Genomic DNA, 15,453 nt, shown 5'->3' with positions numbered 1-15,453 from the left:
AGCAGGGATAGTGGGGTTTGGAGAAAAGCAGGCTTAGTGTGGGGCCCTGGATGGAGTGGCCAATGAGCACATAGGAAAAGCATTAAATAAACATTAATGGAACTAGGTTACAGGAGACTTATTAGCAAGGCTTTTTGGGCCCCCACTGTAGGGTTTTATGTCGCACTTTAATAACTCTCTCATGCACACAGGTAAACAAACCAGGTAATTTATTGCCATCCTCATAGGTGGCCAATGTGAACACAGTTTTTACTTTGCTGTGGTCCATAAATTGATTTTTCTCTGTGTTTTATCATTTGAATGAATAGTGTGTGGCTCCAAAAAGAAGACTACAAATCTGATTTGGATCCAGTTTTGATGTCAGTTTGTGATGTTAAAAATGAGTGTGCCTAATCGCAGCTTAGTAATTTCAACATACCCTTTTCTGGCATGTCGAAAAGATAAATAGTGACTGATTAAAATGCAGTAATGAGGACTCTGGGGCAGGACAAAAACCTAAATCTGGATTTTACAAGGACAGAAAGTAACTGGAGTTTATAGCGAGTAGAAAAAAAGACAGAGCAGAGCCCTGAATCTGAAAAAGATTTTATTACCTGACTATATCTAATAAAAACTGCTCAATGCTATTATTAATGCATTTCTTTGGAATTTTAGTGGAATTTAATGACACAGTTCAACATAAAGTAGAGCATAAATGTGAAGTGAATTTTTTTTTCAAGGATTTTGAAATGTTTAAAATAATAATAATAAAAAAACCTTTCATAATTGATTTTGTTTAATTTCTAAAGAGGATCTTAGGACCCCAACCTTGTTGACTTATTGCAACAATTGGGGTCCCATCCCTCTTTGAGAACTGCTGCCTTACTTCAAACTATGATTCTTACCACTTTTCCTTTGGCAATGGCTTTATTTTGTCATTCTTTGTAAAGATCAAATTTGTGGTTGGCAAAAAGTAAAACAATGTCACTTGAGTTGTGAATTTTTGCAGCTCCTCCAGAGTCGCCTCCTCTTTTGACTTCTATAGGTAATTTGATTGAGCTGGATTTTAATTAGAGGAATCAGAGTAAAGAGGGTTTGAATGCAAAATGCACGTCACACTTTATATCATTTACATTTTTGAACCATGCATCATTTTCCGCTTCACAGCTAATTGCTACTTTCCGTATGTTACATACAATAGAAAATGGAAATGTTTTTAAAGCAGAGTGGCAGCTTTAAATCCTCATCAATGTTTGCTACATGGACCCCCTTCAGTCTTAGGGCTGCTGCCCTTCTCTGCCTTGGTAGGGTTTAATGCAGGGCAAGCTGTCCTCCTGTGAGGACAGCCTGAAGAGAAGAGCGAAGACTGACAAACAGGGTTGGGGGCAACCAAAGACTGCCTAATGCCTTACCTCGTGACCCGGCGTGCCCACTCCAAGCCCAAGTGGTGTGAATACGAGACCTGGTTCAGACAGAATACTTGTGAAAGTCCACTCTGAGCAGGAAAGAGGGGATTTGTTGTCTGAGAGCGAGAATTGAATGGAGAGAATATCAAGTGAGGGTGTAGAAAGGGAATTATAATGAGTTTTTTCTTTAGACTGAGACAGGGTGTAAAAACAGGCAAGCAAAATAAACAGAAAGAAAACAAAGGATCCTATAGCAAAAAGAAAGAAAAGTGTAATTGACAACTGGGTAGTTAAAGAATGGTAGCATGACAGTTAGACCTTACATTTTCAGTGTATATATATATATATATATATATGTGTGTGTGAGTATGTTTCCCTTCTCGTTCTGTTTTTGTATGCATGCTGGATGGCAGCTCCAGCGTGCAGGTTGTGTTGCTGCAGGATAGTGTGCGTCAGGCTCCATCAATATGACATGTCTTTGATGTGGAAATATGAAGAGCAAAAGCCCAGCCAGCTTCAGTCCAGTCCCCAGCGGGACACATCTACCACAGTGCATACGTGGGCATTTCAGGGAGTGAGAAGGGAAGGGGAGCAAATCGGGGAAAATAAAACGTCCAGTGAGCCACAAGCTACATCAGGCACAGCAAGTAATTAAGTAAAATTTAAGTTTGGTAGTGCCTTCCCTGAAAAAAAAAAAACACAATACAAGATTGCAATCATAAAAATCCTAACATACAGATAAATAACTGATGCCTTGTATGTGGCAGTGCTACCAGGCACCGATCACAGGACCTCCGTGACAATGTAGAACCCTGTGACTTAGAACCAGGATGTAGGGTTACGTTCAGGGAGCACAGAAATGCGACTCAACTCTGTTTTTTCTTCTTTGGTTTATTTAATTTTTTTTTTGCTAATGTGGAACCCATATCTGACTTTTTCATGACAGTCTGACTGACCCATTTGAAATATTTTCACCAAAAAATTAAAAAACAAAAAAAATCTGATTTGTGACACATTCACATGTGGTACTAAATCAAAAATGATTGATAGTCTTGAATTGTTATTTCAATTCACAGATGGCTGCATCTATTATTAATACCATAAACAGTGTGGGGTTGTACACCGTTCACAGAAACAAAACAACAGGGGCGCTTATGCAGAACCTTGAGGTTCACCATAGTGGAGTGGAGTATTACTTGTAATTTGAAACAACTATGGAATAGCATCCATTTGAGGAATTGTAGGTTCTTGAAGTGATTTTTTAAACATTTATTTTCCCCAAGAACTAAAGAAATGATAAACATATTGTAAACATTTAATGGAAACATTGTAGTGGTGTGCATTATTATTTTTTTTCTTTTTGATTTCTTGACATGATTATGATGATCATTTTCTGCACCCCCTTTCTTCATACATTTTTAACTATTTTTATTTATTTTGTTTATGCTAACCTAATTTAGCAACGTTTTTAAAAGAGGCTGTACATTTCTATGATGTGCTAGCTACATTTTAGATTCTAAACAGTTATTTTTCCACTTACCCATAAAAAAATCACAACTCCAGTTCTGCAAAACTCAAGAGTCCTTTTGATGTTGAAAAGAAATGTTACTTTGGCAAAGTTTTACTTTCACATCCATCCGCTGAGACTCTCTAGAAAAGAAGAGGTGATTGAGGGAGGTGTACAAAGAGATAACAGAGGTCTGACAGGAGCAATGGGGGTAAATCGCGTCCAGGCAGACATGGATACAGAGAGACAGAAGAATAAGTTCATTCTCTGCCCAATGTCCTGACTGTCCCAGTGTGACCTCACAAAATAAATCCAACAAATCTACACCTCCTCCTCCTTCACATTCACAAAACTCAAAAAAACACTTCTACAATTGTGTGTTTTTGGATCAATGGAACATGTTTTGCACATGACCTCATAAGTAATATTTTTAGCAGGGGAAACAGAAAAATCCCAAATACAGCATTGATTATGAACTAGCAAAGCAGGACATGTTGGAAAGCTGCTGTGGCCTCCACGCAATAATAGCAGACTGTTCAAAAACAACAAAATCTTGATAACTGTTTGGCCCTGGTAATCGCAGGCCACATGCTGTCCCACCTGACCATGGATGTTGCCAAGGCGACTGTAAAAGAACACTAATTGCCTATAACTGCCCCCAGACTCAGAAGCTGGGACCTTCGTAGGAGTAACACAAGCAAGCAGTAAAGTGTTGTCAAATGATGGCCTTTAACAATCGGTTGACAGCAACAGCATCAATTTAGACCAGATTACAGTGGAAAACACATAAGAAAGACAAACACATTTAATTAGATGAATTGTGTATTATTAATCTTTAATTTTCATTGTTGCTCTTTATTTTGCAGTCTTTTATTTTGCATGAACGTCCAGCAATTCTTCTGGCATGAACACTAACACTAGACAAATACAGAGACTGATTTTGCACTCCCTGTCATCAGGTGGCGCTACAGGTATTGCACTTTACATGCCCCAATTTAAACCTTGTTTTGCCTTATAGATATTTTCCATCTGTATTCCAATTTGTAGGACAATTTAAATGGATATAAATTAAATTCAGTAGCAGTTACACAAATAATAGATTGAAATTGTAAGCAGAACCAAAAGCTTCTTATAGCTTTGATATAAATTACATAATGTTTTTTTCTGTTTTAAGGAAAAACAAGACAAGTGAGAGGAAAAATACTCCACCAGAAATGTAATGCTAAATATACATGTTAAAATAGTATGGATTACATCTCATTCATAAACTTAACTTTTCTCAAATTCTTATCTGATATTGAACACTTGGAGTAATTTTGGTTGATTGGTTAATCCTGCTAGTTCACTACTGTAATATTGTCTTCTTATTCTGTGGATAACAACTTTCACAGCTAAATTGTTTCCCAGAAGCCTTAGAAATAGCCTGTAACTCTTTCCAGACAGATATGATTTGTTTCTCATCTTGTTTAATTTCTTTAGATCAGACTACAATATGTTGGTTTTTGAGGTCTTTAATATTGTTTTTGGTCCAGTGGCCCAGACAATGTACAATATTTTATACTTATCAGTAGGGCTGAAATGATTCCTCGAATGAGTCTACCAGTCGTCTTCCCCCCCAGACTTACGTTCATCTGTCACCTCGTCTATTTCCTCCATATGTTTCAACAAAAAAGAAATAAAAAACATTTCATCATCACACTTTGCTGTCTTTAGCATTGTGTGCCTGCAGACTGTCCACCAGCTGATCTGCACTGTACCCACACATGAGTCGTGTGCTACTGTACGTGTGCACTCTATGGTTATAAGTGCTCTCAGCTGTTCACCTCACTTAGGTTTGATGATTGTGGAGGCAGGATGAGTTTTGCTCTTGATGCAAGTGGTTGTTTATGAAGTTATGCTGTCTTTTTTTTCGCATCCTTGCGTGTGTATGAGTTTCATATTAATCCTTCACGAAAAATATAGCCAGCACCAATAACAACTATCGGCATAAATGCGTAAAAAGCAGTAATTTCAGGATGACCAGTATTAATGAAATTCCTTCTCAAGGTCTCCTTATTTCCATGTTTGTGTCCTCCACATGTGTGTTCACGTAAATCTGCGCTGCATCGCTCTCATCCCTCTCAGGATGGGAGTCTTGTAGTGCCCCGGTGCAGTCTCCATGAGGTCAATGGCTGCTGTGATAATGCTTAACTGATGCCGGCTGTCAATACTCATTCACTGGGAGAAAAGTCCTCCGCCTGTTCAGTAAATTACACAGTGCGACGTGAGCTGTGAGGTTCAAAACAACCTGACCCCACTGTTGTTGTGCGAAACAATAGAACAATGACTGCAATCAGCTTTTCTAGCAACCATCTGTGTCATGCTGCTGCCTACAAAACACCTTTCCATTACTTCAGGGCTGCCGCTATTAGCTCTCCTTGTTATTGACTCCAAAGTGAGATGAAGATCCTCCTTTATCCATTTTTTTCTTTCTTCTGCTGACCTTGACATAGGTGGGTCTCAAAAATACTGTAAGGCAACATATGTGTGACATTTCCCTGCTACTGCTGGTTACTGTAGCATTTTATTGTCTGTGTTTGAGGCTTTGCATTTTCTGTTTTCCTTGACTCCCCTTTTTTCACGGCTTCTCCAAACATTCTCGGGAGCAGTACGAGAAGCTGTCCACCATGCACAAGAACATGCAGAAGCTGTACGAGAGCATCGGCAGCTACTTCGCATTCGACCCCCACTCAGTCAGCGTGGAGGATTTCTTCGGAGAGCTGGCCAACTTCCGCTTCCTCTTCGTGGTGAGTTTAAAACGACGGCACATGTACTCCGTTGCTATAAAGCAGACGCACGGCGCCTAACAGCGGCCACCACCCACACATGCACATGCCTTTGCACTCGCTTGCTTGCACACATTGGGTGTTAGTGAAATGAGAGCTGGTTGCACATGCTCACATTTTCATCAAACTTTGCAGCAGGACCCCACAGATGGTGAAAAATTACAATGTTCTCATTGAAACTGAATGTTAAATTGGGATTACAATTAGAAGAGCATCCCAGTAAATTAGAATAGGATGGAGAACTTAATTTTTTCTCTAATTCATTTCAGGATGTGACTCTCATAAACACACTCTGATATATGAAACCCAGACTGAAGGGTGTGAACTGCAGAAATGAAAACTTAGAAGTGTCACTGAATGTGTAGAGAATCTTCTTCTGAACTAAACTACTGAAATAAATTAGCATTCGTTCTCATTTTATGGCCTCTTTATGGATTTTATAAAGGAAATGCTAAAAACAAATGACATAACTAAGGCAGATTGAAGATTTCTAATTTTTTTGTCAGTAGTGTTCACCTCTCATGTGTAGTAAAGCCTTACATCTCAAAATCTCCTGACCCTGGTGTATTAACAAAGACCTTTTCTTACATATTAAGATAACTTTAAGGCATCAACATTCTCCTTTGTTATTTTTGTCATCCTGTCATACAGACCTAAGACCATAACTTAAGACTGAAATAGAGCATTGAAGATGATTTTGTCCCACTGCAATTCCAGAAGTCATCAATGGTTTTTTTCTTTCACTTGAGAAACAATCATTTCAGCTTGTCAACTTCAAAATGCAAGAAGGTTTTCAGTCCAAAACAGTGCCACATTTTGTATTCAGACTTTATATTTCTAATATGGTTCGTGTAAGTTCTCAGGAAGAATGTAACAAGGCCCACCTGCTGTCATTTCCTTCCATATGCCATTTTTTCTGTGTCAAATACATTTTTATTTGCAGATTGCTTTCCAGTGCTACAACAGACTGTGAGGTTTTGAATAGTGTCGCTTTTCTGTTTCTTGTAAAAGCCGACTAATATTCAGGTGCCGGTGGACACAAAAGCAACCTCAGCTTTTTTTCTCTTTCTTCTGCATTTTATATACTTTTGACTCAGTCAAATTGGGTCACTTTTCATTAATCTATTCTTCTCTCTTCTCTCACAGAAGTAATGTAATGTCCCCAACATTTAAAAGATTATTTTATGTGCTGATCTTTTAAATGGCAAAAATTCTAAAGACTTTGAATTTGTTTAAGGTTTTATTAATGTTCACAATGGATTCAGAGATGTACGCAAAGCTTAAGTAACCAATTGCAGAAGTGTTTGCTGTTGTTGGCTCTAGCACTGATTTGTTATATTAAAACCTTTAAGCTATGGTTAAGTTTAATGATTTTTCTGATATCGGGGAAAAAACCCTGCTTTTATGGCTGGGAAAAAGCTTTAGAATTTTTGACATTCGCTTAAAATTTGAATTAAGAACACATTTACTCTAGAAGTGAAGCATTCCAGACAGACTCTGATGTTGCTGGGTGTCTCAAATAAGTTAAACCAGGGGTGTCCAAAGTGCGGTCTTGGGGCCATTTGCGAACCTATGAATGATTTTCTGCTGCCCTTGACAACAATACTGCAACAAAACAAATCTGGCCTATCTCTACCTGATGCAGATAAATATATATTTTTTAAATCTTTTACGGGAAGATTTTCAACAGACTTAAGATAACAAAATGTTAGTTGCACCAACAAATATTTCTCATTTATTAAACTGTTTTCTGTGTTAATCTCAATTTAAATTGAACCACAAACATCAAACAATTCGGCTGCCCCCATTGAGTCATTCAGCAAGTGGTTTAGAAGACAGAATGACCCACATCCCATTGTTGTTCCTGAACTTAGACTAAAAACTATTAAAAAGGTAGCCCACAATAACCCAAAACATTAGAAAACGCTTTGCCTGTCTTTTAATAACACACTCACAAAAGACTCTTTACATGCTTTTGATCTACAATCTCCTTCTAAAAATGTCAGTTTCATTCATCTGAATAAAATCTTGCACATTTAGTTTATTTTTGAGCTGATAAAATAAAAATAACACAATATTATAATATTTATTTAACTCCTTTCAGCACTTTCTCAGTTTAAGTTTATGTTGAAGTTTCTTCGCTGTGGACAGTGATCAGTCAGCTATGGTGTTTCTTGGGTTGTTCCTGAAATGAAACTGGATAATTATCCCAAAGTTGCATGAAAGTTAAGTTTATATTTGTTCATTTGCTAAAAGTTATAACTGATGTGTTTTCAGTCAGAATACAGTCAGTGGTGCATTATTACATTTTATATCTTCCTTTGCTAAGAATTTGACATTTTGTCAAAATTGGCTTTAAACAAGATCATTCAGATGCATTCATTTGCACTCGGAGAAAAATTAATAGTTCATTGATGCATCAACCAGGTGCAAATTGAATTAGTACGATAGAAGCCATGTGAAAAGTAAAGTAAAAATCTCCTGTTTTTGTCAGCAGTCTTCTAAACATGTATTTACCTGTCTTTGCCTCTCTGCCATCTCTCTTTCCCACCTGGCACCTCCCCTAAAGCTCCAGGTGACAGGATGATGACATCCTGTCCAGACGGTGTTCTCTTTTTCTTTTCGCAACCCGTTAATGTAAATGGAAAGGTCCCCTTGTCTGAATCCCTCTCGTTTTCTTACTCTGATCCTTGTGTGAAACCCGCTTCCCATTCTCTCTGATCAAAGTGCACGAGCGCACAACGCAGCACTCCCTGAAGGATTCCAGAGTTGCATATCTGTAAAAGAGGCATCCACCCAAGAAAATAAATTATTCTCTCAAGCAAATAGCTGGATATGAATATTTTATTACCGATTTCCTGCTATGGTTAAGGGGATAGAAGTAAGTGGGATATAGTGTAGTTAATATATTCATACAAAAACAATCCTTTAATCACCACATTCCTCAGATATTATTTATAGTTTTTGGCGCTTCAGCTTTACTGACAGAGAGGCTAATCCCATCTGCTTCCAGAGCACAAGGAATCAATGGTTGTTCCTATTTGAATGTTGTTTTTATTTTTCCTCCCCTGTGAAACAACTAGGCTAACTCATTTTTTCCTCCAAAAAAGGTCTTATGCTTTATTCATCTTTGACTTACATCGACTCCTTCTTGATTGTGACAAATGGCAAATCAAATAAATGTGATGACTTGTTGTCAGTGAACATGCTAGCTGGATTTAGCCTCTTGGAACGCCTGGTGCGCCGCTGACATTTGTTTATTATTCTTTTAAAATACAGAGATATGAAGTTGTTTGACTCGGACAAAACATCCTCGCTAAGTTCCTTCTCTGTTGCGCCGCCCTTTGTAACGCATTCACAGCACAAAGCATCTGATATATTAAAGAATTCCCTTGCAATACAGTCACCCTAAATTGCTTTTACTAAAAAGCGGAAGCTTAATGCACCCGACCGACATAAGGCATTTGAGCAAACGAATTGACAGACAGTTCTCACAGAACTGAATGTAACTGATAAGAGAATCCATTAACTCTATTTTCCTTCTGTTTCATTCTCCGTCTCTCCCTCACCCCCACCTCGTTTTTTTTCTTCATTTTTTTTCTGAGCCCAATAAAATATCATTTGAGCCAGTATTGGAGGAGTTCAACAATTAATTTAATGCTACTGCCATACTTTGAAATAGAGTATGGGTGAAATGCAATAGCAGGGAGTGTTATATGTAATCCTGACCAGGAGCAAGAGGATGGGGAGTTTTTGTTTTTCATTAATGAGTTATCAAAGCACAGCAGATGGGCTGGGATGAGCCAACAGTTTTCCTTGTTAATGAAGTGACTTTCTAATATGACCAATATGGATCCATAGAGTAACAGGATAGAACATTTATGAGAAGGTTTTTAATATTCGTTGGTGCCATTTTTCACCTTATTTGATATAATCCTTATTTATTCCTTCAAAATCTAAGAAATGATCGCTGCTTTTAGACTCGGGGGATTCATCATCATGTTTATGTGATATATTTACTTACTGTACAGTGACTTTGGAGGTCACCCATCAATATGTGAGTACATGTATACAGCAGCAAAAGCCTTCCAGTCTGTAACCTATAACTTCTTGAAGCCATTTCACCCCACATCCTGGCACACGGTGCAGCAGATGGCTAATAAACACATTTGCTACTTAAAGCCCAGGCGTTGTAGTGTTTGTAAAATTCAAATGAGATATAGTGATGGCACCCTCTCTGTGTGAGATCATTGGTGCAACCGAGCAGTTGGAAATACTTATTACGCCCTCACTGGACCGGCAAACTCATTTGCATGGGAAGGGAACCATGCTGCGGGAGATGTGTTGTGTTGCACAGGTCAAGGAGAAACAATACACACATTTTAGAAATTATAAAGACAACAGAGCCAGACTGGGTATCATAGCCTTAGTAAAGAAGTGCCATGTTAGTATTTGGACAGCATTACTGACAGCTGAATGCCAAATGGAACACATTTTGTTCTTACAAAATCTCATTTTTTTTTAATTTGCATAGCCAGTATTTGATAGTGATGCATGCATAATTTTTTTTTGTAAAAACCAGAAGGACTTGGAAATACAGTTTTGCTGGATGCAGTCATACGTTTTGTAGCTTTCACTCACACAAATCCAGGTTTCCAGGTCACAAGGTGTGTATAGTAAGTTCTGCATGTGCCAAAATGGACTGTGACTGGAAAAAAGGGAGACAACAAAGAGACATCCTGACCCAAAGCCCAAACCACCTCAAACTCTAAATGGACTTCCTGAACTTCTTTCTCACCCTGTCTGAAAATATCTAATGTTTCTACATACTCCAAAAAGCTACACCTGTAGAAAAATATTTGCCTAATCTTCTTTGCAAATAGTTGAAAATGAAAGAGTTTGGGAACATAAGTTGTCAAGTACTGCCACAGATTCTCAAATGAATTTCAATCTGGACTTTGACTAAGCCATTCTAACATGCTTATATTCCATTGTAGCTCTTGATCTTAACTTTTTAGTAACCCTATTATAGGTTTTCTCCACTTTTACTCAGGAATTAGCTCTATCCATGTCTCACCTATGCTGCACCTTTGAAGGAAAATAATGCCAGGAGTATCAAGCTCCATTCCTCAAGCACAGATGTCCCACAACTTTTAGATGAGTCTCTGCTTCAACACATCTAATTCAAATTATTAGGTCAATTAATGGTAATGGCAAATGGACTGAACTTACATAGTGCTTTTCAAGTCATTTACATTAGAGCCACATTCACCTATTCACCCCCACTAACACGCACACATTTATACACCAAGTAGTCAACTTGGGGTTAAGTCCCTTGCCCAGGGGCACACCAACATGAAATAGCTGAAGTCAAACCTAAAATCTTACAATTGCAAGATGACTACTCTACCCACACAGCCACAGTTGCCCCATATTAAAATCAAGAGCACAATTTAGTTGAACTTGACTGTTGATATATTTTTTTCCATTTGAATCAAGTTTGTTGAACTAAGGACACAACTATGAGTTTCTGGGCTGGAGTTTAATACCCTTGGTGTCATACAGTGTCAGTTTTATTTGCACCAACAAAGCTCTGCATCTCAACAAGAGTTCAATATTTTTTTCTGATCTCACCAGAGGAACCATTTTCTACATGCATGCTGCGTTTTCTTTGGCACAACAGATTGTCAGAGGGACAAACAACAAAATACAAATACAAAAGAAAAAAACCTCTCTCCTTTTCTCTTAAAATCATATCGTATGGTTTGGTTTAGTCCAGAATGCATTAGAGAACTAACTGGACATTAGTAGTCTATTGAGAAATATCTGACCAGATATGCAAGATGTCAAATCAACCAATTTATTTATCAAGTCAAATTTCATTAGAATATTTTAATCTTGGACGTCCTCCTACAATAAACGGAGCTGTCAGGAAAATTGAGCGTGATACAATCGATGTTTACCCGAAGGAAATTTCAACCTGTCACAGAGAACTGGAAAAGGGACACAAAATAAACCACAGATGCAGAGCTTTGATGATTAGAGGTGTTGTTTGATTAGAGCCGCTAAATTATGTATCGTAATCATGTTTACAGCCAGAATTAATTGTTTGTTTAGAATAACTTTTGCCGACAGGACTTATGTACGTAATCTACATAATTTCTACCCCGATTTTATCCTGAAGCACTTCAGCAACGTTCATTTGGAAATGAGCAGAACCCTGTTGGTGGTTGGCTGTCAGAGCTGCTCATCATTTGGAGAAAATATGGAAGGTAAACGTTTTGTTGCTAATACAAAGCACAACTCTCATCCTGTTGAAAGCAGCGGTAGAGTGGATGCAATCAATATCCTGTGTAGGGGGCAGTGGTCTAATTTACACAGCCTTGATGTGGTGATTAAATACAGGTTGATATGAGAGACGTCACTGACTTGCAATAGTTTGAGACAATCACAGTTTCACAATGCACTAAATATTAATACTTTCCCTTTCTTCACTATCATTTTGTTTATTTCCAGGATTTAAACTTGATATTTTTTTAATCACAATTACTCCACCTGGTTCTTCTCTCTCTGTCTCTGCCGCCATTGCTGCCCTTGTCATCCATCAAGGAGTCGGTGACAGCGAGGGCCCGTGTCCTTGGACATGTAGAAAAGCCCTGCTATTGACTGGCATGATGAGCCGCTCTTTCCTTGTTCCTTTCCCGCAATCCCCATAATCCCTCTGTCTTAGCTGCCAACACGGCGCACTCATCAGGACCACAGGGGCAGTGGATGGGGGGCCTGCTGTCGCCACATATTATATCACCGCTCAGAGAGGGTTATGCCTTCGCTTAAAGCTGCCCACATGGATGCATAGGGGAGAGGGAACACCACAGATGAGCTGAAGCATAAAGATGTAAATGGACTCCAACCTTAGCGCACATAATCGTATGGATTTACTAACATGAAGTATGACCTCCCACACGTGGAACCTCTGCTGCACCACAGGCGTAGCATGCAACAGCATTTTGTTGTCTCCAAAGGTCACACAGTTGCATCTTATTCTCTCCTTGCAGCAGAACAAACTGACAGATTTGTATAGTGCTGAAGACATACGGTTTATTATCTCTCTATCCCGGGTTCCTTTCTGGCATTTCAGCTGGTGACCGCGGAGGAGATGGATGCTTTCTGAATGTTGGGCTCGCTGCACGACTGCCACATGTTGCTTTCTCAATTAAATGTCTTTCCAGTGTTGTCTGAAGAATTATGCCTGCATTATGTTGTGCAGAGATTTGCAAAAGCGTTCAATTTGAACCTTTTCACGTTTTGTCTCAATAGAGCCACAAAATTCAATGTATTTTAATTGGATTTTATGTTATTGGCCAACTGAATGAGCATAATTATCAAGTTGATACCTGTTTTTTGTTTTTATCTCTGGTCTTGGGGTGCAGCCTATTAGCGTCAAGAGAAATGAACGGTGCCCTTGGATATGCCAATAGCATGTCGAGTAGCATGGATTCCAAAGCTGCATTTTCTTTATAATATGTTAGATATTCCTTACAAAACATCCATGAATAAGTGAATTTTCCACATTCAGCAGAAGAATCTACATATACCGCACTGTGAGCAGGTTTTTACAATTCTTAGAAGAAAAGTTGTAGAGCTTTTGCTGGGAAATTTATTAAACTACAGCCAAGCTATGTTGCTAAAATAGCAGACAAGACAAGCAACATTCTTTAATGAAAACTTGACATGGAAATAGGGATTTATTTTTTTTATATCACGTAAGATATTTATGAAATACTTTGGAGTTTGTGTTATGTGATAAAATGCGTAAAACCCAAAGGCTATAAATACTTTTTGAAAGCACTGGTTATGTGTGAATGTCATCATTCATGTAGGTTTGGCATTAAATCAGCTGTGGAACTGAAATCATGTACAGGAACCTCACTGATAGATAGGCATATAATAAAAAAAGGCTTTTACACAGCAACAGATGCATTGTTTATTCCAGACGTTTATCTCTATCAAGCCAGTTGCTGGATAAGAATTTGCAGATGGTATTCTGCTGCTCCTGTACACTATACAGTGTAGACGATGATAAAAGAGTGAAGGTGGCAGAGCAACATTCTGATTTTATCTGTTTGTGTGTGTGTGTGTCTGCATGTGTGTGTGTGCCTCATCAGGAAGCCGTGAAGGAGAACCACAAGAAGAGGGAGATGGAGGAGAAGATCAAGAGAGCCAAGCTGGCGAAGGAGAAAGCTGAGCGAGAGAAGCAGGAGCGTCAGCAGAAGAAGAAGCAGCTGATTGACATGAACAAAGGTACGCTGCTTCTCCCCATGCTGCTGCCGAGACGGAGACGGGGAGTTCAGGGGACAAGAAGCACAAGGGTGGAGAGAGGGTTTCATGGAAATTTTCTGCACACAGATTTGAACTCAGCCACTGATACTAATGTAGAGAAGCAGGGGGAGGGAGTCCTTTATTTTAGTTTATTTTCAACTCTCATGTTTACAGTGCTTCCATAGCTCAGTCAGTGCTTCCAGACAAAAGAGAGGTTATGCTAGAATTGGTATTTTCTACTTATCCACATTCTGTAGACAAAAAACATTCTCCCCCTGCTGCATCTAAAAATTGAACACATTTTATTCAGTCATGCTTCCAGCTATTGGAAAGTAGTCACAAATAAACTCAAATATGTTGTTTGCTTACAGAGACACATGCTGGAAAATACGGGCTGCATGTAAAGATAGGAAATTAAGGCCCGCTTTATTGACTAAACTGAAGATTGCTGTGTAGATGGCAATCTCAACATGATCATTATGGCTCTGGTAGTTTACCATTCATTAGTGAAAAATTGCTTACATTTCCTTAAGCAACGTAAGGAAAAACAAAAGAATAACATTTTCCAGAAACGCTATAATGACTCTTCTGTCCTGCAGCAACGGCAGCCAGTCATGTATTGATCAGTGTGAGCTGCCATTGTTTCGCACATGGAGGAAAAATACAGTGACAGAGGCTGATGCTTGTGTCTAGTTACGACAATGACACTGAAGGAATTTCAAGCCTGGGAGGCCTTACAGGCAGTCAGTGCACTCTTTTGTCCATTATTTATTCATATTTTTTGACTAACAGACTGGGATTTCCACACCAGTTTCTAAATGTCAGTGCTAGCCAAGGACCTCTCCATCGCCCAGCCTCATTGGGAAATATGACAAGACAGTCTCCAGCACGCCACAGACTCTCCAAGATAATTGATGCATGCTACAGTTCTTCTCTCGCTCTTTTTTTTGTTCCCTGAGCAGAGACCTCTCTGAAAGCTCTACTTTCAATAATCCAACATGGCTGAGCTGAAGGACGCTGTCTACCCCCTCTCTCTCTGTGTCTGGCAAACCAGATGGAGAAGGATGGAGAAGTGGTGCGATATTAAATATTTCTGCCAGAGCAGATTTTGATCTTGGTTTCTGAATGCCATAATATGACATTCAGAATGAATAAAACATGAGGATGACATGGGCAGCGTTGCCTGCAGCCTCCGAGATAGTGGGGGATTGTGCTGCGCACCGACACCTAGATTACTGGACTGTCTCGATGATGGTGACCTTGGAAAATTATGGAAAACTCGCTTTCTTAATCCAAGATGCACTCGGCATGACCAGCTTTTCTGCTGTCAAGGTTCTTACCTGGATGGTTTTTTTTATTAAACCTAGAATAATTTCATGTATTTTTACATGTTTCTATGTGGAAGGCAATCTAACAA

General features: G+C 38.8%; 1 protein-coding gene across 4 annotated transcripts in view; it reads left to right on the top strand.

Annotated features, from left to right (window-relative positions):
• diaph2 (diaphanous-related formin 2) overlaps positions 1-15,453 on the top strand; it is a 460,396-nt gene that overhangs the window by 358,665 nt on the left and 86,278 nt on the right. For all 4 annotated transcript variants that reach the window (XM_028008256.1, XM_028008257.1, XM_028008255.1 and 1 more), the window contains 2 exons: positions 5,514-5,678; positions 13,883-14,018. In XM_028008256.1, the coding sequence (XP_027864057.1) occupies positions 5,514-5,678; positions 13,883-14,018 (301 nt within the window). The remainder of the gene's footprint in view (positions 1-5,513; positions 5,679-13,882; positions 14,019-15,453) is intronic.

This window comes from Xiphophorus couchianus, chromosome 23 (genome assembly GCF_001444195.1).
Source record: "Xiphophorus couchianus chromosome 23, X_couchianus-1.0, whole genome shotgun sequence".
NCBI lineage: Eukaryota > Metazoa > Chordata > Actinopteri > Cyprinodontiformes > Poeciliidae > Xiphophorus > Xiphophorus couchianus.
Note: the sequence above shows the minus strand (reverse complement) of the source record. Positions and strands in the feature narration are given on the sequence as shown.